The 21,726-nt window shown below is 52.6% G+C and overlaps 1 protein-coding gene across 2 annotated transcripts in view; it reads left to right on the top strand.

Moving 5' to 3' along the window:
- Positions 1 to 21,726, top strand: part of SLC24A4 (solute carrier family 24 member 4) — a gene marked incomplete at its 5' end in the record, with an annotated part of 120,035 nt that overhangs the window by 89,814 nt on the left and 8,495 nt on the right. The window contains 5 exons of one of the 2 annotated variants that reach the window (XM_079769492.1): positions 2,757 to 2,782; positions 4,618 to 4,671; positions 6,204 to 6,346; positions 9,933 to 10,102; positions 11,120 to 11,318. In XM_079769492.1, coding sequence (XP_079625618.1) covers positions 2,757 to 2,782; positions 4,618 to 4,671; positions 6,204 to 6,346; positions 9,933 to 10,102; positions 11,120 to 11,318 — 592 coding nt within the window. The remainder of the gene's footprint in view (positions 1 to 2,756; positions 2,783 to 4,617; positions 4,672 to 6,203; positions 6,347 to 9,932; positions 10,103 to 11,119; positions 11,319 to 21,726) is intronic. The other variant, XM_079769493.1, reaches the window with a different exon arrangement.

The raw sequence follows: 21,726 nt of genomic DNA on the forward strand, positions 1-21,726 counted from the left end.
GGAAGCCATTTCAACCCAAAAGGAGTTTTAAAGGGCAGGTTGTGTTCAAAGAGGGCAGGTGGCACGGTGTGCCCAGTTGTTAGGGCATGCGCCCTAGAGTGACAATTCTCAACCTTACAAGATCTAGCGCCTACTGTGTGTGACAGTCACATCCCTTCTATTAGTTATCTGTCACTGTGTGCAAAGTTTCCCCAAAACTCAGTGGCTTAAAGCAACAAGCGCTTATTATGCCCGTTTCTGTGGATTGAATTCTGGAGTGGAGTCTTCTGGCTCAGGCTCCCCCAAACCCACGTGAGAATCCACTCTCAGAACCGTGTTGCCCTGCGCAGCCCAGGGCTTTCAGAGTGAGGAAGGGAGGAGCCAGGATGGAAGCCACAGTGTGCGTGACCTAATCCCGGGAGTGACCGCCCGTCACTGTTTCTGAGGAGCAAGTCCTAGGTCCAGGCCATGGACACAAGGGGAGCGTGAAGTCAGGCGGTGGGATCATGGGGGCCATCCGAGAGGCTGCCTCTCACACCCCGGAAGATGAGTTCCAGATAAAATAATTTACCTAATGAACAGATAAAATAATTTACCTGTACGTAATGAACAAAAACCAGCCTTGGCCGGTGTGGGTCAGCTGCTTGAGTGTTGTCCGGTGCACCAAAAAGTTGCTGGTTCGGTCAAAGCACATGCCCGGGTTGAGGGTGCAGTCCCCAGTCGGGGTGCATATGGGAGGCCGGCCACTTATCAATATTTCCCTCTCCCATTGATGTTTCTCTCCCTCTCCTTTCCTCTCTCTTTCAAATCAACACAAATACATATTTTTAAAAAACCATAACACCTAAACAATACAAAAAAGGACAAGTAAAAGTAATTTAAAACAAAAGAATACATCTTTCAGTGCATAAAGGTTTTGGCAGGAACCTGCTTGAACACCCGATGATGTAATCTGCTGCCCCCACCCCCCCCCCCCCCCCCGGACAGCAGCCTGACAACCATCAGCTCAGACCTAGACCCGTGTGCTGGGCTGGGCTGGCCCTTAAACCCCTGAGTGGTGCTGACATCGCTGACATGATTTCCCAAAATTATGAACAACTCCCGCTAAAATCCTAAAAGAGCCAAGTACAATTTCTCCCCATGGCATGACAGTTACCTCACTAGAAAATTAAGTATTTAACTAAACCATGTAAAAAAACTAGGCTCCTGATATTTATTTGTTTTTGTCATTTACCTGAATATTTAGCAGGACGCTTAACACTTGTGCCAAATGTGAGAAAGCTCTAATAGAACCGTTTCACGCGTTCCAGGCTGGCCAGCAGCCCAGCGTTCACTGCCTCTGAAAGCCAGGGGCCCTCCATGGGGTTGTAAAATCCAAAAACAGCTCCATAAGTGTCCCGAAATGTCCCCAGGTTGGGTGCCACTTTCTTAGACCCTAGAGCAGGGGTCCTCAAACCTTTTAAACAGGGGGCCAGTTCACTGTCCCTCAGACCGTTGGAGGGCCGGACTATAGTTTTAAAAAAACTATGAACAAATTCCTATGCACACTGCACATATCTTATTTTGAAGTAAAAAAAAACAAACAAAAAAAAAAACGGCAAAAACACCCGCATGTGGCCCGCGGGCCGTAGTTTGAGGACGCCTGCCCTAGAGTTTGGGGAGCCTCCCAGCAATGCCCGGTCAGGACGACCCTCTCAGAAGCGACACCCCAAAGCAGTTCTGTGTGTGCAGCCCACATGACAGCCAGCAGCCGGGTGCAGTGGGCCCGGGTTCAGACAGAAGCCCCTGGCCTCTGCTGGTGTCCCCTGTGGGAACCTCTATGTCTCCAGGATTCAATTTGTGGGTGTTGCCCCTCCATAGGGGGGCAGAGGGAGAGCAGATTACATCATTGGGTGTTCAAGCAGGTTCCTGCCAGAACCTTTATGCGCTAAAAGATGTATTCTTTTGTTATAAATTACTTTTACTTGTCCTTTTTGTATTGTTTAGGCGTTATGGTAGCCCCTCCACCTACCTGTCCTCCTTGGGCTTGGCTGGGGTGCTCACAGGCCACTGATCAAAATTCCTCTCCCACATTGATGTTTCTCTCTCCCTCTCCCTTCCAGTGGTAGATAACTAATATCCTCCTCTGGACCACATGTCAAAGATGCAGGGTGGGGTTGTCGGGCAAATGTCAGTGCCCAATTAGGAAAGCCTGGAGTCCCCCACCATTGCCCCCTGCCTCCCTTTAAAGGGTACTAGTGGGTCTTATGCCCCCAGAAGTTCCAAAGGGTTTACTCTTTGTTTTTTATGAAAATAACACCCCTTCTTTCCTATACACGCAGGCGCCATAGGTAGGTAAGTAAATAAGCAGGCAGATAAGTAGGCAGGTAGGATGGATGGATGGATGGATGGATGGATGGATGGATGGATGGATGGATGGATGGATGTCTTCAGTTTTTAAGATTCGTGATTGCAGCAACTCTGCTCCGTTAGTGAGGGCCGGCCCCTGCCAGGTTGGCCCCAGCCGCTAGGTCGGACCGCAATAAAGCGCAGGCCATTCTCGGAGAGGCCCCCGCTCTGCGGGGCTGCAGGTTGCCGCACCTGCTGACCCGGGTTTCACCGAAGGCCAGATCACCTACTGCAGTTGGGGAGCCCGGAATGGTGAGAGGGGCCCAGCTTTCTGTGGAGACACAGAGGTGTGGCTGCTCTGGGTGCTGACAGGCCTGTGTTGGTTTTTCGTTTTCCTGTTGTTTTTTGAGTAAATATGTCCCCCTCCTTTTGTTTCTTTTGCCTTCCAGTTCATATATGATGAAGAAATTGTATGGTAAGTTTTTAAAGTTTGTTTCTCCTTCTGTTTTGTTAGTGTCCTTATTGGGTTCATTGGATCTTCTTCAAAATTATCTTTACAAACACAGGCTTATGAACTTGGTAAAAATAAAAAGGGTATGATTCTCAGCAATCACGCCTTTATTTGTCCTTTCAAAGTGACAAACATGGTTTCCCTTCCTATTTCCATCCTGCCAGATACCAAGATATACACTGAGTGGCCAGATTATGATGTTCTCTGAACGCATAATAATCTGGCCACTCAGTGTACTTCTCTTGAGTACCTCATTTATTTAATATCAAAGATACTATAAATTGTGCACCTGATCAGTTTTCCCCTTTGCACTGGCTGATAGAAAGCTCAGGGCAAATAGGTGGTTGATCTCCAGCAAAAGTCTAGAATGCTTTTGGTACCCATTGGAGATACAAATACACTGAGTGGCCAGATTATTATCCATTGAGAGATCATAATAATCTGGCCACTCAGTGTAGCATAAAGCTAAAATGATTCAAACGGTGCGGTGTTTTGCACAGGGAGAAGCATAGGCCAGTGTGGAGTATGGAACCGAGAACCCAGCAGTAGGCCCACTTCCGGGCGGGGGGGTATGGCGGGTGTCGTGCGTGACAAGGCAGTGAGTTGGGGAGGGGGTCTCAGCTGCTGCTGGGACCACCAGGAATCCATACAGAGCAAGATACCGTCAGCTCTGTCCCTCACACCTTATACATTCCAGGTGAGCGGAAGTCCTCACTGTAAGAAGCAACATTAAAATAACACAGAATAAAACATAGGGACTCACCTTCATGACCTTGAGGCTGGGAATGATTCCTTAACTAAGATACATACAGCGCAGACTTTAAAGAAAAGGTTGATGTGTGCCCTCTCTGGAGTGTGACTGCATCTTCCTTCCCTTCGTATAAACCATAACAGTGTCCTCTGCATGACAGCCAGAATCTGCACACTGTGTGTGACTGTTTGGGGGGGTATATTCAGGAGGCCTGATGTGAGGGGCTGCGTGCTGTGGGCCCAGGGAAGCCTGGTGCTGGCCCCGCCTGGCCCCTAACCTGCCCGGTGACCCAGGAACCTCTCCACTCCCCGGACTCCTTTTCCTCACCTGTGGATGGAGTTGGGGGTGGGGGTCAGATCACCTCCAAGTCCCTTTGTGGCTCTGCTGGTCCTTGGGCTCTTGTCAGCCAAGGAAGAGCTCCCAAAGCGATGATCGCCCATGCCGGGCACATTCGTCGGATGGACGAACACACTAAAGCTGTGTGGCTCCTCAGAGGCCTGTGGTCAGAGCTACAGAAACCCCACGGTGCCCGGAGTGGGGCACTGCTCATGCGAGACAGCGGTAATCGCGTTGTCTCGGGAAGACGCTGCCCTACTGTGCACCCAGGAGGTCCCGTGCCCCCTCTTAAGGCAGCTCTCAGGGCCCCTTTCCGCCTGCACCCACAGCTTCTCTGCTCCGTGGCCGGAATCTCAGGTGATCATGGGGCCTCTTCGTGTCAAGTCTAGGGGACTCCTGGCCCCACCCCTTCGAGTCCTGGGATGTGGTGGCCCTGGCCCTCCTTGTTCTGGTAGCGGGGGGACTCCAGCGGAGCCCTGCAGACCCCCTGGAGCTGAGAGGACCCCACTCTCAGCCTTCTCTCTGTGCCACCCAGCCAGCTTTAGGGTGCGGGACAGCCGGACTGGGGCACACACCTGCATGCCTGGGTCCCGGGTCCCGGGCCAGGCGCTGGGCACGGGGAAGGACACCTGCTTCGCCCTCTGCACGGTCACGCCCCACCTTCAGCGCGGGCCTGCCCCGCTCTAACCACAGCCTCCTTTCTCTCTTTGAGGTGGGAAGGCCTGGTGCTCATCATCTTGTACGTGTTTTACATTCTGATCATGAAGTAAGTGTCCTTTCTCTTCTCCTTCCGGGCTGTCTGACACCTGGAGTCACAGCTAGCCTCTGGCCAGCCCCAGTTCTCTGGGGGACACCCCACTGGGGAGGCTGGAATGGGAGGGAGATGTTCAGACACTGTTTTGGGGTGCTGTCCACACCAGGCCAGGGGAGTCAGGGCTGGTGGGTAGAAGACAAAGCCACTCCCAAACAGTAGCAAACCAGGACCCCTCTCCCACCCCACTCCATGCCAAGGTGACCACTTTTTTTCCCCCTCTATATATAAATCTGGTAAATTAATCCCACTCTTTTCAAAAGAGCCAGGCAGCCTCGCTTCTGCTCTAAGCTGCGTAAAATGGCGCTTCTCAGGGCCGCTGCCTCGTGCCACTGCAGGGGGCGCCACTCACAGTGTGGAGGTTGCAGACACAGGGTCCGGCATTGTGGCCCCTTGTGGCCCCATGGAAGCTGCCCAGGTCAGAAGCATCTCAAAAATCCCAGGAATATTATTTGGCCGTTAAAACGGAAGGGAATTCTGCCAGATGCTGCACCGTGGAGCAGGGGTGGGGTGGGGGGGCGGCTTGTAAACATGCGAGTGAAAGGAGCCGTCACAAAGGGACAGATCTCGTCTGATGCCGTGTGATGAGGTACTGAGGAGAGTCACATTCATAGAGTCAGAAAGCGAGTGAGAGAGGGCTAGCGCGGAGGAGGGGCGGTCAGTCACGAGTGGGTCGGTGGGCGAGGAGTTCTGTTTGGGATGCTGAAGAAGTTATAGAAATAGGGGTGATGATTTCCCATCGTAAATGTAATTAATGCCACTGAAGTGTGTGCCTCGGAATGGTAACTCATTAAAGCAGCGCGTTTTATGTTGTATATGTTTTTCCCCATATAAAAAAAAAAAAAGGGAAAGAACAAACTACCCATGAGGTGAGCCACATCCAGGTTTTATCTTGTTTATATCTCTGCAGTTGGTTAAAAAACAACACTGAGTTTTATGAGGCTATGAATCAAAATGTTTTACAAACATGGGTGATGGACGGTCAGACGGCAGGAGAATTGCCCCTCAACGATGCCCTCTCTGAGTGCCATTCAGCCAGGGGGCAGCCTGGGTGTGGGCCGGGGTGCTGCTGTCAGTGACACAGGGGAGACCCAAAGACTCACCCGCGGGGGGCGGGGGGGCGGACGGGCCCAGTCAGGCCTCCTTTGAGCCGTCCCTGAGGCTGAGCCGAGCTCCTTTGCTCCGGGCAGGCCTGTGCCCCGCAGGGAGGAGGCATCCGACACTTTCTTGGGCTGAAGTTTTTTCATGCCCCCGGGAAGCCCACAAACACGTCAGGGGGAGCAGGGCGTCAGACTGCACATTGTTCTCCAGTTCCTGTTAGGGATGCTGTCAACTCGGTGGAAACGCTTTGGCTCCCCAGGTCCCTCGTGGGGACAGTCCAGGCACACCTGACTGTGTGCCCAGGGGTGTGAGGGGCGGGGGTGCCCAGCCCTCCCCCCTGCCAGGTCTCTCCCGCAGCTCTGACCTCCTCCTGCCTTAACTTCCAGGTACAATGTGAAGATACAGGCCTTTTTCACAGTCAAACAAAAGACCATTGCAAACGGCAACACGGTCAGCAGCGAGCTGGAGGATGGTAATGATTACTGTGGTAGTAGCTCTGATGACCCTTCCCTGCCATTGCTGGGGTCAGGTAAGGCTGAGCAGACAGGAGTGGCCATGTCGTGACACCACTGTCCCTTCTCCTCCTACACACATACCCTCCCTCTAAATTCCCACTCTCTCACCTGTGGTCACAGGACCCTAAGTGAGGGCGTTAGTGACGGAGACGTTGCTGATTGGCATTTGCTTAACGGAAGAACATGTGCACAGTCACGTCCCTGGCATTTCCCGGGGCCACTCTAGGAAGACCCAGGGCCTGCCTGGCCTGTCCGAGAGGCAGGGACTCACACCTCTATCCCATGTCAAAGGCCCGTGACGGGAAGCCGAGGACTTGGGATAGACAGAGCAGGCCTGGGTCCCCCTAAGTTTCTCAAGGCCCGGGTCTGGAGGACTGTTCTGGAGAGACCTCTGGCTCATTGCCCAGAGGTACAGCAAGGCCAGGGCAGGCGGGCACGGCGCTGAGCAGGAATTCCCAGACCGTCCCAGAGAGCCTGCCCAGCCCTTCGCAGGGGCTGCCGCCCGGCCTCCGCAGCTTCTCTTTGGCCCCCTGGCCTGGGCGTTCTGGCCTCTGGAGCAGGCCCTTGGCCTCTCTTGTCAGTTCTCCTAATTGCCTACTGACCACTTGCCGCTTTAAAAAACCTTGTCTTCATCCAGCCAGTCACCAGGTGGGGCAGCTGCCAGAAGGGGAGGGAATTCACTCCCGTCCTCACCCAAGGCCAGGGTTCAGCCTGAGCGGGTTGTTATGGCAAAACAGGACTTAAGCCGTACCCTCGAGTCCCACCCGTGGCGCTGGTGAAGCTGAGAGGCGGGACTGGCCCCCTGAGGGGTCTCTTCCCTTCTGCCCGTGGCCCCGGGCAGGTCAGTCCTCTTTGAGGCGACTCTCATTCAGTGGTGGGACCAGGGGGTCTGGAGGAGCCTGTTTGCCTGTGTCTGGGATGTGGGGCCAAAGTCTATACCCCTTGGCCCCTCCGAAGTCTCCCCCCGGGGGCGGGTCAGGCTCATGCCGCCTCCCGTGGGCACCTCGGGCAAGGGCGCTCTGTCCATCGCCGGTCCTGAGGGCCCACTCTCTCCAGCGGAAGGAGGAAGCCTCCTGGGCTGGGGGTGCAGGTGTGGCCAAGGCCACAGCCTGGCTGCCAGAGGCCCACCTGTGAGCCACAGAGAAAGGCAGCCTGCAGAGCCGGCCTGTGCCCAGTCCCGGTTCTCCGTGCCCTGCCCCAGGGGAGAGCCATTTGCAGGGCAACCCCTCAGCAGGGGAGGGAACCAGGAGGCTGCTGTTTGGGATTTTAGCTCCACAGACAGTGGCTGCCAGGTCCCCACACGGTCCCTCAGGACAGGCTGATTCCTGTCCGGGACACAGTGTTCCCGGGGCCTCCGACCCTTCATGGCAGAGAGAGAGATTCCAAGTGGTGAGTCAGCGCAGGCCGGCGGGAAACGCCCGCTTCCTCAGTGCCCGCCCGAGAGCTACCTACTGCCCGTGTGGCCGACGGAGGAGGCCCATCCCCAGGGCCCTGGTTTTTCTAAAACTTCTTCAAATGTTTCACGTCACGTTTCATAGCTGCTCAAGACAGCAGAGCCCAGGACAGCAAGCCAAGGTCCCCAGGACCGCGGTGGGGAGGCCCCGTGCCCTGCCCCTGCCGGGAGCACAGCCTGTCTCCCTGGTCTCAGGGGGTCCTGCACACAGCCGGCCACCCGGTGCCACCTTGACCGCCGGCTGGGCTCCCTGTGGACCTCGCCGGGCTGCCCCGGCCCGGGGCTCAGCTTGGGCTTGGAGCAGGGAAGGAGGGAGCGCTACCCGGCCTTGGCTGAACTGCCAGAACCATTCCGCAATCGAGTTACCTTCTGGGCAGCCACCCTTGGCTCGGAAGCACCACCCTGTGTGCCACTTGGTGGGCAGCACCAGGTCAAGGTACCCAGGGCATCAGGTGTCACCCTCGCTGGGACCCCAGCTGTCCCCCGAGGCGCTGCCTGGGACAGGGCTGGCTCTGTGGTTCTGCCAGTTTCCGCCTCCCTCTCTGCGATAGAGGCAGGGTCCGGAGCAGGGGGGGTTTGGGCTTTCCTGCAGCACAGAGGGGCGGTGGGCACGTGGGCTCCTACTCCTGAGAGTGGGACGGAGTCATGGGATTCAGCCAGGAGAGGGGCCGTCCCGAAGGCCAGAGGCCCCCGAGCATTGGGATCCCCGTGGCAGCAGCCCCTCTACTAACCGCCCCCTTCAATAACCCTGCCACCTCGGCCACCGTCGAGAACGCTGCCCCAGACTCTCGGCATCCTCCGCACGCTCGTCGCCTCTGGCAATCCCTGTCGGCCTTTGTCTCCTTCCCGCTTCTCTTCTAAATTGTAAGTAACCCGCTTTGGCCCCAGCGATAACACGTGCATTAAGAACACACTCGCCAGCCCAGCGCACGCCTCGCCGGGGGCCCGTGTCCGTCTCCGACAAAGGCCTGGCCCTCCGGCTCTGTTTCTAACCCCCACGCCTCCTGTCTGCTGAGCCTTGCTGCTGTCGGGTGAGGGTGCGTGTCTCGTGTGCATTGGTTCCTGTTTGTGCCATTAACTCTCTCCTGTGGGGTCACCCTGACCGCTCCTGCTTACCCTGTCACCGGGGGAGGACACTCCTGGTTACCCTCTCAGCGGGGAGCTGGGGACCCGTGCGGAGGGGCAGGCACGTCTGCTGTGACAGCCCCTGGGAGGGGAGCCGCCTGTTCTGTGTGCTGTGCTGAGTGGTCCTGTCACCAGGGCCCTCGGGGCTCTGGAGTTAGATGTCAGATCCCCCAGGACTCCAGCCCTGAGCGTGTTCAGGGAGGCGGCAGGGAGAGGGCTGAGGCCTGGGGAGATTTGTTCTTCGGCCTCATGGGGAGAAGCATAGGGTCAGAGACACCGGCCTTCGGGCTGGAGGGTGGCAGGTTCACTAGAGACGCCGGGCTCGGCCAGCAGCCCTCCATGTGCCCTCAGCAGGCAGGCCCCCCGTCCCGGGTCTCAGTCGCCTCGTCCAGGGCCCGTGCTTGGCCCTGGCTGCCTGCCTCAAGGGGAATAAAGTTGGAAACCTCCTCCTGTGCCGGGAGGACGTGGTCCCTCAAAGACAGAGCAGGTGGCCTCGTGAGAAGCTTAGAGCCAGTGCTCTCCGGTGCTTTCCAGACTTTTCCATCCCAGGGGTTCCTTGGAGCCTCTGTAATCAGGAGAAAGCAAGGTCCCTCACAGTCACGGGTGGGCTGCCCAGGGAGGCCCAGAGGAGGAATGGGAAGACCCTTGCCATTAGCCAAGTTGGGTCCCAGTAGAGAGGGGGCACAAGATCCGATGGGGAGTGATTTTAGGGCAGGCAGAAGAGAGGGGGCGTCGATCGGCAGGGGGGCTGGAGGTGGAGGGCCTGCCCGGGAGAGGGCCTGTAATGGGGGGACCGCGGGGTGGTGTCTCATTCTTCAAGTTGGCAGGTGGTTCAGCGCCACTGGCCCCTTGAGTAGAGGGAGGAGCTGAAGCGAGGCTCCCAGGCGGCGGCCAGCGGCCGGGACCTCAGCCCGAGAAAGAAGTCTGCGCCAGAGGGGCAGGCAGTCGGCTGCCCCAGCACTTAGGGGGTGTCCCCAGGCGGGGGGACCTCGGCATTAATCATGGCCTTGTGCTCCATACAGTGAAGGAGGAGCCACGGTACAGCAAAAACCCAGTGGTGATGGTGGACGAGGTCATGAGCTCCAGCCCTCCCAAGTTCAGCTTCCCCGAGGCGGGCTTGCGCGTCATGATCACCAATAAGTTTGGGCCCAGGACCCGGCTGCGGATGGCCAGCAGGATCATCATCAACGAGGTGAGCTCGCGTAAGAGGACCGAGAGAGAGAGCGAGCGGCCGCGGAGGAGACACGTGTGATGGCACTTCCTAGTGTCAGGCCCCCAGCGCGTCCTCTGCCAGGCTGGCGTGTAGCACCGTACCTGTGGCGCCTGTGTGAGGGCGGAAGCCCGGACATCACCCCGGCAGCAAAGGATCTGATCGGGAGTGAGTGAGAGGCAGGCAGCAATCAGACACCATGGCCAGAGGTTTCACTAAGTGTTTGTCAAGCACTAGAGCCGTGATGGGCAACCTTTTGAGCTTGGTGTGTCAAACTTCGCCAAAAAACTGAGCATAACTCAGGTAGTGTGTCACTTTGAGGAAAAAAACACTATTTTGCGATATTTATAGTTTAAATAACATAAATGTATAATTGTTATATATAATTGCATTTAATAAACCTCAGCGGCCGCGTGTCATCAGAAATGGCTACGCGTGTCAGTGCTGACACGCGTGTCATAGGTTCGCCATCGCTGCACTAGAGTGAAACTAACAGGAGAAAGGCCAGTCTGAAGTATGGCTTGTTTCTTGAAGATGTTATTGAGGGGAGAGAGAGAGAGAAGGGAGGGGAGGGGAGGGGAGGGGAGAGGAGGGGAGGAGAGGAGTACATAGCTGTTCTATATGCACAGAACAGCTCTAGAGGGAGACTGGGGCCCTGGTGGGCAGCAGCTACTTCTGGGACTTCTTTTGTCCTGTGACTGTCTTCCGGTGGCTGGTGAGCGACCATCGGGGGAGCCGGCACAATCACTGTCCTCAGTGTCATGGGCTGGGTTGTCATGGGCACCGAGGAGAGGAGGCCAGGCCTCTGGCCATTCCCGAAAGGCTTGCTCGTATTGGTCCAAAAGGAAAGGAGCGAACTTGGGTGGATTCGAGGTCCTTGGGTCATTCCCAGGCCAACCCATCCCAGGGGTGTGTTCTGGAAACCGCTGAGGGCTATGTGCCTGCCGAGGAGCTGTCTAACACAGTCTCATCTTGTTTGTCTTGCCCCCGTCCACACAGAGGCAGAGACTGATCAACTCAGCGAACGGTGTGAGCAGGAAGCCACTTCAAAACGGGAGGCAAGAGAGCATCAAAAATGGGAATGTTCCCATGGAAAACCCAGAAGACCCCCCTGGGGAGCAGCAGCCCCCACCCCTGCCGCCGCCCCCGGAGGCAGAGCCGGTGGAGGCCGCCTTCCTGACCCCGTTCTCCGTCCCTGGTGAGTTCCGAGCGTGCGAGGCCCTCGGGCCGTGCTGTCTGGGGTTCTGCCAGGACACCCCTGCCCCCAGCTCTACCACGTGCTGCATGTTGAAAACAGAGGCTCTGTGTGGGACCCAGGGCTCCCTGGGGGTTTCTGGATTGGAGCCTCCGGGGCATGCTGGTCGCCCCTACCCAGGGATCTCCCCGAAATTCAGGGCCTGGTTCCCACACCGAAACCGGCAGCCTGGAGTGAGGTCTGGGACTCAGCATTCCAAGCCCTCTCCCTGTGTGTCCTGGGACTGGGCAGGCAAGGAACGCTGCTCCTGGTCGGCACCTCCCAGCCTCCTCTCACCTGAAGGCCACACCCAGAGAGTGACATGTGTCTCCTCACTCAGGTTGCCGGAGGCCCAGCACAGGGGTTTGGGCCCCCAAGACCTCCCTCTGCTGACCGGGGGCGGAGGGGATGGATGTGAGTCTCGGCCCTCACCTCACACCCCGGCACGTCCGCGCACCTGCTGGGACCCTGTGGGAGCATCGGGCATGCGCAGCCAGCTGGTCTGTTGGGCTAACGGTCACCCTGTGGTCGGTGGGAGCTTGGTTTTGGGGTCTGGACACTGAGAGAAAGGGGGTGATCTCCTCTACACCCCAGGAACGTATATGAGATTACCTGTTGGACACACGAGCAGGATCCTGGGGCGGGGGCGGGGGCTGCCTCACCTCATGGTTTTAACTTCCGCATTCAGAAGAGGACCACCGCCCTGGGGACCCCATGCAGCCCCGAGCCATCGCATGGCCAGCACCGTTCCTGTCCCGAGTCCACATGCAGCCAGCACAGGGACTCTGGGCCGTGGTCACGGAAGGGCTTCCAGTTCCTCGGGGCCTGGAGCCCAGATGCCAGGGAGGGCCACGCGTGGCTGCAGCCACCGTCCAGGACTGAGCCGCGCTGGCCCCGGTGGGACCGAGTTCTGTCCTCCAGCCCCAGGAGGTGGGTGGCGGGTCCCCATTTTACAGACGTGGGGCCTGATGGGGCCTCAGTGACCCCTTCCATGGGCCACGTCATCTGAGTCCTGGTCCTGAGGCTGCCCGCTGTCCAGGGCTCTGCGGGGACCCGGCGAAGGGACCTGCCCGTGGCAGCTCTGATCCTGTAAAGGGAGGTGTTCGCCTGGGAGGCCCACTTGTCTCCGTTTCCTGGAAACCTCGATGGTGGGTTGGATGGGTTGGACCCAGGGCCAGCCGCCCCCTCCCCTTGCCCCAGGACTTGGTGCTCCTCCCAGAAGCGGTGATGGGGAATCAGATCTGGCTCCCGGAGGGGATCCTGGGCGGGTCACCTCCGGGGGTGGGTGCTTAGAAGGCTGCTGTCTTACAAGGGCTGGGCCCAGGAGCTCCCAGGGCCTCGGCACCCTGAGGCCTTCTGCAGGGAGCGCTGCCCTTCCTGGCGGGCGGGGGCTTCCATTGCCGTGGTCCACCTTCCCCCTCAGGCCAGAGGCTCCTGCCCAGTGTGGGTCCCTGCGGAAAGCTCCCTTTGTGCCCCCGCGGATGTGTTTCCAGCGGTTGCCCTTGGAAACCAGGAGTCACTTCCTCCCCCTCTTCCCCTCCTGGCCGGGAGAAGCGGGGGGTGGGGAGAGCACAGACAGCGGCGTGGCTGCTGCTTTAGGTGCGCTTCCATCAGACCCTCGCAGCTGCCTCGTGAGGGAGGCATGATCATTATCCCCATTTTACAGAGGGAAACTGAGGCCCGGAGGGGCTGTGAGACTTCCCGAGTCACCCTGCCATTAGGTGGGCAGCCCCTCTCCCACCCTGAGCCTCCCGAGCTGTGAACGCCGGCACGGATTGGCCCACGGCGGTCACAGAGGGGGCATGCGAATGGCCTTCGTGGTCACCTAGGGGGCGGGCGAATGGCCTTAGATACATATGTGCCCCGGACCTACAATATAGTTCAGCCCACTTCAAGGGAGAACCTGGGGTGAATGTGTGTTTTTCAAAAGTTCAGGCCCTTGGAGGTTCTTGAACAGCAACGGGAGGTAAAACCCACTGAGGACTTCCTGTGGACCAGGCAGGGTGCCTCCCAGGAATCAACTCACCGTGTTCTCATGACGACCTAGAAGGTGGCTGCTGTCACCATGATGCCACTCCCCAGGGGAAGAAACTCGGGCACAGGGAGGTCTAGCGTGCCCAGGGTCACCCAGGAGGAAGGGGCAGAGCTGGGGTTTGCACGCTGACACTCTGACCCTAGGCGTGCCGAGGGGACAACACCGTCGCCAACCAATGGATGCTTTCGGCTCCTTTCCTTCGGAGCCCGCGACGAAGTGCTTGCCTCCGTGCTGGCTTGTACACCTTGTGTGTGAACCGTGTGGAACTGAGTTGAATTATGGGCCCGTGGGACCTCACGTGCTCTTGTCAGAGCTTGGATGGCAGCCCCAAATCTTGTCTTCCTTCATTATAATAAAACTCAGCACGGGAAATTGGAAATTTCCGGCGTTTTAGGGCCTCTTCCTCTAACCCCACCCCCGTGTTCCTCAGTTCTCCAAAGCACCTGGCTGGGGAGAGCGGGGTCTGTTTCGGGTCTCTAAGCCCCGGGAGGGGGTACTGCACAAACGGAACTCTAGAAAACTCCATGCACCGGGTCTTTCCTCTCGGCCCCTCAGCACATCGGGGGAAACGGGAGAAGCTGCAGGTGCTGTGGGCTCATTTCCACGTGAAACGCCACACGCAGTTCCTGTCTGTCCCAGGCCCCCAGAGACACACAGCACTTTGTGGTGGAAATGACCTTGTTCTTGCCTTGGTGTTGGGAGCCATTGGAGTAATTGCACGTTTGGTAGGTTGGCTCCTAAGTCAAGGTCAGGGTTTCAAAGACGCGCCCTTGTGAATCGGTCACTGTGGCTCGCTGAAGTGCCAGTCCACAGCCCGATTACAACAACCGCTGGCTGAGCGTTTTTATTGGTGAATAGCAGCTTCATTGAGATATAATGCACCTACCATAGAGTCATATCTTTAAGGTATACCATTGAGGGGTTTTCACAAGGTTCTGTGTTCACGAAGTTGTGCATCCATCGCCACAATCAATTTCAGAATACTCCACCCCCAAAAGAAACCCTCTACCCATTAGCAGTTATCCCCAATCCCATCTCCTGGCAACCACTAAGCTACTTTCTGTCTCTTTAGATTTATCAATTCTGGACATTTCATATAAATGGAATCGTTCAACATATGGCCTTTCATGACTGGCTGCTACTTAGCATGATGTTTGCAAGGTTTATCCGTGTTGTAGCATGTATCAGCGCTTTGTTCCTTTGTATGGCTGAATAATATATCTATCCATCAGTTTATGGAAATTTGTGTTCTTTCCACTTTCCGGCTATGAGTGGTTTGTAAAAACAGCTAATAGAGCATAGTGGAGAAAGAGGTTCAATATATATATTTTTAATCTAAATGAAAACAGTTTTCCTCTTAAGTTCCTTGTGGTTAGCAACAGTCTCTGAAGACTAGGATTAAAAGGGATCTTGGACGTTTTTAGACCAGCCTTCTTATATTCCAAAGTGGGAAACTGAGGCCCAAAGAGGGGCGGGGGCTTGCCCAAGGGGCAGTCTCAACTAGACAGAACCAGGTACCTGGGCCACCTGCCCTGGGATCCACTCCATGTGGCCCCGCAGCCAGGCCAGAGCAGTGCAGGCTGGGAGGTGGGAGGTGAAGGGCCCAGGACTCCCATGCAGTGGACGTGAGCTGGTTCTTGAGGCCTCCTCACCTGCCAACAACAGGAGCCCACACAGGCTGCCTCGAGCTAAAGAGGAACATTTTCAAAAATACAATTATAGCCCTAACCGGCTCAGTGGATAGAGCGTCGGCCTGCGGACTGAAGGGTCCCAGGTTCGATTCCAGTCAAGGGCATGTACCTTGGTTACGGGCACATCCCCAGTAAGGGTTGTGCAAGAGGCAGCTGATCACTGTTTCTCTCTCATTGATGTTTCTAACTCTCTATTCCTCTCTCTTCCTCTCTGTAAAAAAAAAAAACTCAATAAAAATTTAAAAAACAAAAACAAAAATACGGTTATAGGGGCGTGTTAGGGTCCCAAGAGCAGGGAAGCAGTTGGACTCGCTGGGGGCTGACTCTAGGCCTCAGTGGGTGTCGAGCCTCTTCCTGGCTCTTCATTTCTCCATCCGTGCCTGTCTCATCTGTTCCTTGGCTGCAGACTGGCTGCAAATTCATGGTTGGTCCAGATGGCAGACTGGGGCCTCCACTGGCCCCAGACCGACTCATGACAGCTCCCGCCTCCTAACAGCTCCCTGGTATCACATGTGAGGTCCAGAGTCCCGAGAGAGAAAATGCCATCAACCCAGACGTCAGGTGTCCACCCCGGGCACTCAGCTGTGCTGGCCAACATGGCTCTGGTGGCCCCTGGGAGTGTGGTTCTGAGGGAAGAGGTGCTGAGCACACACACGCCTCTAGCGTTGTTAGAAGATGAAGGATGCAGCCCATCTCAGATGCAGGAAAATGGAAGTACAGGAGCATAGGTGCCTTACACAGTCGTGGGAAGGGCACTGTAATGTCGGCACCGGAGTGGCACTGCCACTGTGCCAGAACTAGGGGCAGGGAGCCAGAATGCATCAGAACTGTTGATTTCAAGAGCTCAGCACCAGAGCTGTGAGCCGGGACCAGGAGGCCACTGCCACAGCTGTGTCTTGACTCCCATAGCAACATGAGCTGGACACTGGGATGCTGGTCAGGCCTCCGGGATTGTCTAGTGCTTGGGCATGGATGCCCCGATTTAACCGGAATGCATCTGACGCAGCAGAAAGGTAGCCGGGCCCTACCTCAATTCTCCTCTTCAAATCAGGGAACCTATTATGAATCCTGAACTTCAGCTGCAAGGGATTCTGGGAGATGCCTCTGCAGGCACTAGTGAAGGAGGTTGGAATGAGGCTGCTGAAGGTCAGCTCAGCATGTCCACTTCCATGTTGTCGTGCAGCCTGGAAAAAAGCAGTAACATTCTGCTCTAAGTTAAGTCTTAACAGATGACTTACCTTAGAGCAGTGATGGGCAACCTTTTGAGCTTGGTGTGTCAAACTTCGCCAAAAAACTGAGCATAACTCGGGTAGTGTGTCACATTGAGGAAAAAACTAACTCCAAGACTCTAGTCGCAAGTGTTTCATCCTCAGGAGCAGCAAATGTTTCATCCTCGGCATGCGGCCGCGTGTCATCAGAAATGGCTACGTGTGTCAGTGCTGACACGCGTGTCATAGGTTCGCCATCACTGCCTTAGAGCAAACCTGGCCAGGGACCCATGTGGCTTCAGTCCCATAGTGAGGCAGAGGAGGGTCAGCCCCGGTTTGTAGCTTGGCCAACACATCCTTCAATCAAGCGTTGCACTCAGCACCTTATGTGCAGTACATAGAGTCTGACAGAGCCCTGCTGAATGGCTGGCGTGGTCCCCACATCAGGAATGAGGAAACGGGGGCTCAGGAAGCCACACACTGGTGAGCAGATGCCACGGGCAGGGCTGGTACCCAGGCTACCTGACACCAAAGTGCTGTCCTCTGCCTGGTCGCAATGCTGACGTTGGCAAGAGGGCCCTCTGCTGAGTTGGAACGTCCGCTCTGGGATTCAGGGGGCGGCAGGAAGGAAGGGGGCGGGAGGAGGCCAGCTGCTGGGTCTGTGTGGTTTGCAAACCCAGGGACCCGACAGCTCTGCCCTGCCATCGCCAGTTTGCTGAGTGTTTAAGGCAGAGAGCCTGCCAGCAAGTGCTGCCTCCTGGTGCAGCCACTTGGGAAACAGTCGGGCAGTTCCTCAAAGAGTTAAACATAGTCACTGCGTGACACAGCAGTTCCACCCCTAGCTATCTCTCCAAGAGAAATGAAATGCACACACACCAAAACTTCTACATGAGTGTTCACAGCAGCCAAAAAGCAGAAACAACCCAGATACCCAGCAAGGGATAAATGGGTAAACGCAACAGGGCATATCCATAAAGTGGATGATTATTCATCCTTAAAAGGGAATGCAGGACTGATATATGCTGCAGCGTGGGTGCACTCTGCAGACATATGGTATTTGAAAGAAGCCAGACACAATGGAATGTCCAAAATAGTCGAGTCTATCGACACAGGTAGATCAGTGGTTGCCAGAGTCTGAGGGAGGAGAGGGGATGGGGGATGAAAGCTTAATGGGTATGGGGTTTTTTCTGGAGGGTGATGAGAGTCTTCAGAATTACATAGTGGTGATAATTACACAGCTTTCTAATTTGCTAAAAACCATGTACGTTTAAGCAGGTAAATTTGATGATATGTTAATCATATTGTTTTTCAATGGAGTTCATCTAAACTGGGGATTCTCAAAACGTGGTTCCAAGACAATAGCATTACCAGGACCTGGGATCCTATTAGCAATGCAAATTCTTGGCCCCCCTCTGCCCCCCATTTCACCTGCCAAATCATTAGCTCTGGGGCTCTAACAAGCTCTGCAGGGGGTTCCGATTTATATTCAGGTTTGAGAACCACTGGTCTGGAGCTATGCTCTCTAGATCATGAAAACACTCCTACTTCCAGGGTCCGTGAGTATCGACTTGACAACGTCCAGTGACACCCTCATCCCCCACGCGCCTCAAGTTAACCACTCCCGTCATTGGACTGGCTAGTTAGTTGACTGTCCAAGTTAATTTGTTTGAAGTTTTTCACAAGCAACTGCATCTGTTCCTAATTTATCCTTCAGTATGATTAGTCATCTGTTTTGTTACAGTTCATTTTAAAGATTTTTTTACATAATTAAATTGTCATTTTCTACTTCAAAAGAGAAATCTGAAAGCTTAGGGAAAGAACAATAGCAGCCCTTTTTCCTCTTGCTGATGTTTGCATGTTTATCAGAGCCCATGATATGAGCATTTCTCAGATGTCCCTGACATTGCACTTGAAGGAATGGATGGGGGCTGAAGGGGCTTCTCGTGCTGTTGGGACGATGTCCCTGGGTATAGACATTGTTCCATTGCCCCAGTAGCCCCGGACCCTGTTATCATTGAAACCATGAATTAGTTCAGACTCTCTTAATGTTAGAGAAACCCGATTCAGGCAAGTTTAAGCCAGAGAGCTCCCAACTTTGATCTTTTTTCAAGATGGGTTTGGCTATTCTGGTTCCCTTGCATTTTCATAATAATATTAGAATCAGCTTATCAATTTCTAAAAAAAAAAAAGTCAGCTGGAATTTTAATAGGGGTTATATTGACTCTGTAGATCAGTTTGGGGAATATTTCCATCTTAACATTTAAGTCTTTCGATCCATGTACAGTACGTCTTTCCATGTATTTATTCCGTCTCGATTTTCCTTCAATGACGTTTGATAATTTTCAGCATGTAAATCATGTACTTCTTTTGTTGTATTGATTCATAAACATTTTTTCCTTTTTGATGGTATGGTAAATTATCTCCTTAATTTCATTTTTGGATTGTTCATTGCTACTGTATATAAGTACACCTGAATTTTGTATATTGATGTTGTATCTTGCAAGTTGGCTGACCTTCTTTGTAGTTCTAACTATTTTTTTGTGTATTGCTTGGAATTTTCTTTATATAAGATCATGCCATCTACAAATAGGGATACTTTTCCTTCTTTCTTTCTAATCTGAGTGACTTTTACGTTTTTTTTTCTTACCTAGTTTCCCCAGCTAAACCTTCCACACAATGCTGACCTGGTCTAAAGAGTAAGAGCACACATCCTCATCTTGTTGAAAGCTTTCAGTCTTTCACCATTAAGTATGATGTTAACTGTGGCTTCATTGTAGATGCCCTTTACCGAGTTGAGGAAATAATCTTCTATTTCTAGATCATTGAGTGTTTTATGATGAAAAGGCGTTAGATTTTGTCAAATGCCTTTTTTGCCTCGGTGGACATGATTGCAGTTTTGCCCTTTATTCTGTTACCCTGGTATATTGGAGGGGTTAAATTTCATATGTTGAACCAAGCTTGTATTCCTGTGATAAGTCCCACTCGGTCCAGGTGTATAATAATTTTTATATGTTATTTGATTCAGTTTCCCAGAATTTTGTTAAGGGTTTTTGCATCTGTCTTCATAAGGGATATTGGTCTGCAGTTTTCTGTTCTCTTGGTGTCTGGCTTTGATATCAGGGTAACAGTGGCTTCATAGAGAGCGCTTGGAAATGTTCCCTCTCCTTCTATCTTTTGGAAGAATATTTGAAGGATTCATGCTGATTTTCCTTTAAACATTTGGTAGAAATCACCATGAAGCCATCTGGTCCTGGCTTTACTTTAAAGGAAGTTTTTTTTTATTATTATTACTATGTCAATCTCTTATTATAAATCTCTTCAGCTTTTCTGTCTTCTTTAGTCAGTTTGGGTAAGTTTCTGTCTTTGTAGAATTTTGTTTGTTGTACCTACATTATCTAATTTCTTGGGCACAATTGTTCATCATTTTCCTTAATAATTCTTTTTATTTCTGTGAGGTTCATGGTGATGACCCTCTTTCATTCCTGATTTTAGTCATTTGAATCTTTTCTCTTTTTTTGCTTGGTCATTTGGCTAAAGGTTTGTCAATTGTGCTGATCTTTTTAAACAACCAACCTTTAGTTTCATTGATTCTTTCATTTTTTAATTTTCTTTTTCATTTATTTCCACTTCAATCTTAATTATTTCCTTCTTTCTGTTTTCTTTGGATTCAATTTGCTCTACCAGTTTTGTTTCTTAAGGAAGAAATTAGGTCACTGATTTAAGATCTTTAATATAGTCATTTGTAGCTATAAAGTTCTAAGCACTACTTTAACTGCATCCCAAAGGTTTTGGTATGTGGTGTTGTTATTTTCATTCATCTCAAAGTATTTTCTAATTTCCCTTGTGATTTCTTCTTTGACCCATTGGTTACTAAGGAGTGTGCTATTTAACTTCCGCATATTGGTGAATCTTCCAATTTCTCTTCTGTTATTGATTTCTAATTTCTTTCCATTGTGGAATGATTGTAGAATATACGAGGCATGATTTAAATCCTTTTAAACTTCTTGATGCTTGTTTTATGATGTAACATCATTTAATCTGGAGAGTGTTCCATGTGAATTTGAGATGAATGTGTATTCTTGAAAGTAGATATTAAGGTTTTCCATCAGATTTGGGAAGTTTTTTAATATGAGTTCTTCAAATATTCTTCCTTCCCCTTATTCTCTCTCCTCTCTGCCTGGCACCCTCATTGAGCCTCTGTTGGCATGTTTGATGGTGTGCCATAGATCTTTGAGACACAGTTCATTTCTCTTTATTCTTTTTCTTTCTGTTCCTGAGACAAGATAATCTCATTGACCTACTTCAAGGCTAATGATATTTTTCTTCTTCCTACACAAATCTACTGTTGGGCCTTTCAAGTGAATTTTTCATTTTAGTTATTGTACTTTTCAATTCCAGAATTTTTTTGGCTCTTTTTCATACTTTTTTATTTTGATATTCTATGGTGATAAATTATTCTCATACTTTCCTTTCATTTTTAGGCATTTAAAAAACTTCTTTGTGCATATTTTAAAATATCTGATTTAAAGTCTTTGTCTAGTAAATCCAATGTCTTGAATTCCTCAGAGATAGTTCTTAATGACTACTTTTTTCCTGTGTATGGGCTGTACTTTCTTGTTTCTTTGCATGTCTCCTAAATTGTTGTTCTTATTATTGGAAACTGGGCATTTAAAATAATGTAATTTGACAACTCTAGAAAACATACTCTTCTCCCTTCAAGTCTGTGTATTGTTACAATTTATTGTTGTCTTTTGTTTAGTGACTTTTCTCAAATAATTCCATAAAGCCTGTATTTTTTTTGTCGCGTGTGGCCACTGAAATACCTGCTAGGTTAGCCCAGGGTCATCCAATGATTGTGCAGGGATTTCCTGAGGTGTCTGGATCCAGTGAGTCTCCCAGTCATCACTGACGGGTTCTATGTATTTGGGGGCAGATCTTCAACACTCAAGCAGGCCGTTTATAACCCCACTGCAGCCTTTACTTCTTTCTCGCTCAGAGCCTTGACATTAGGTCGGGGTGAAAGCTCAGAGCATTCTCAAGCCTTTCCTGAGCATTTGAATAATCCTTGGCACAGCCCTACACATGCTTATGGTTTTCAGATTCCCAGAAATACGTAGGAGCTTTGCGAAGCCCTCTATAGATACCACATTCCCCAGCTCTTCCTGGTATGTTTTTTGGTTCATCTATTGTCTGTCCTGTTACCCACCACCTTCAGCAGGGTGATGCTCAACAATGGCCTCTGATTGTTTTCAAAAAATGCCCCAAGGAAGAAGCTATTCACATTGGCTGAGCTCTGGTTCAGGTAAAAGGACATCCTTGGAAGCGGGACCTTCCAAGATTGCACCAGACAGGTCAAATAACGCCCCTTCTCTGGGAATGGACTTAGAAGGAGCTCCATCCTTCTCCTGCACCCTCCAGTGGGGTCCAGGCTGCTGTCT

Source organism: Cnephaeus nilssonii (assembly GCF_951640355.1).
Source record: "Cnephaeus nilssonii genome assembly, chromosome: 4".
In the NCBI taxonomy this organism is placed as follows: domain Eukaryota; kingdom Metazoa; phylum Chordata; class Mammalia; order Chiroptera; family Vespertilionidae; genus Cnephaeus; species Cnephaeus nilssonii.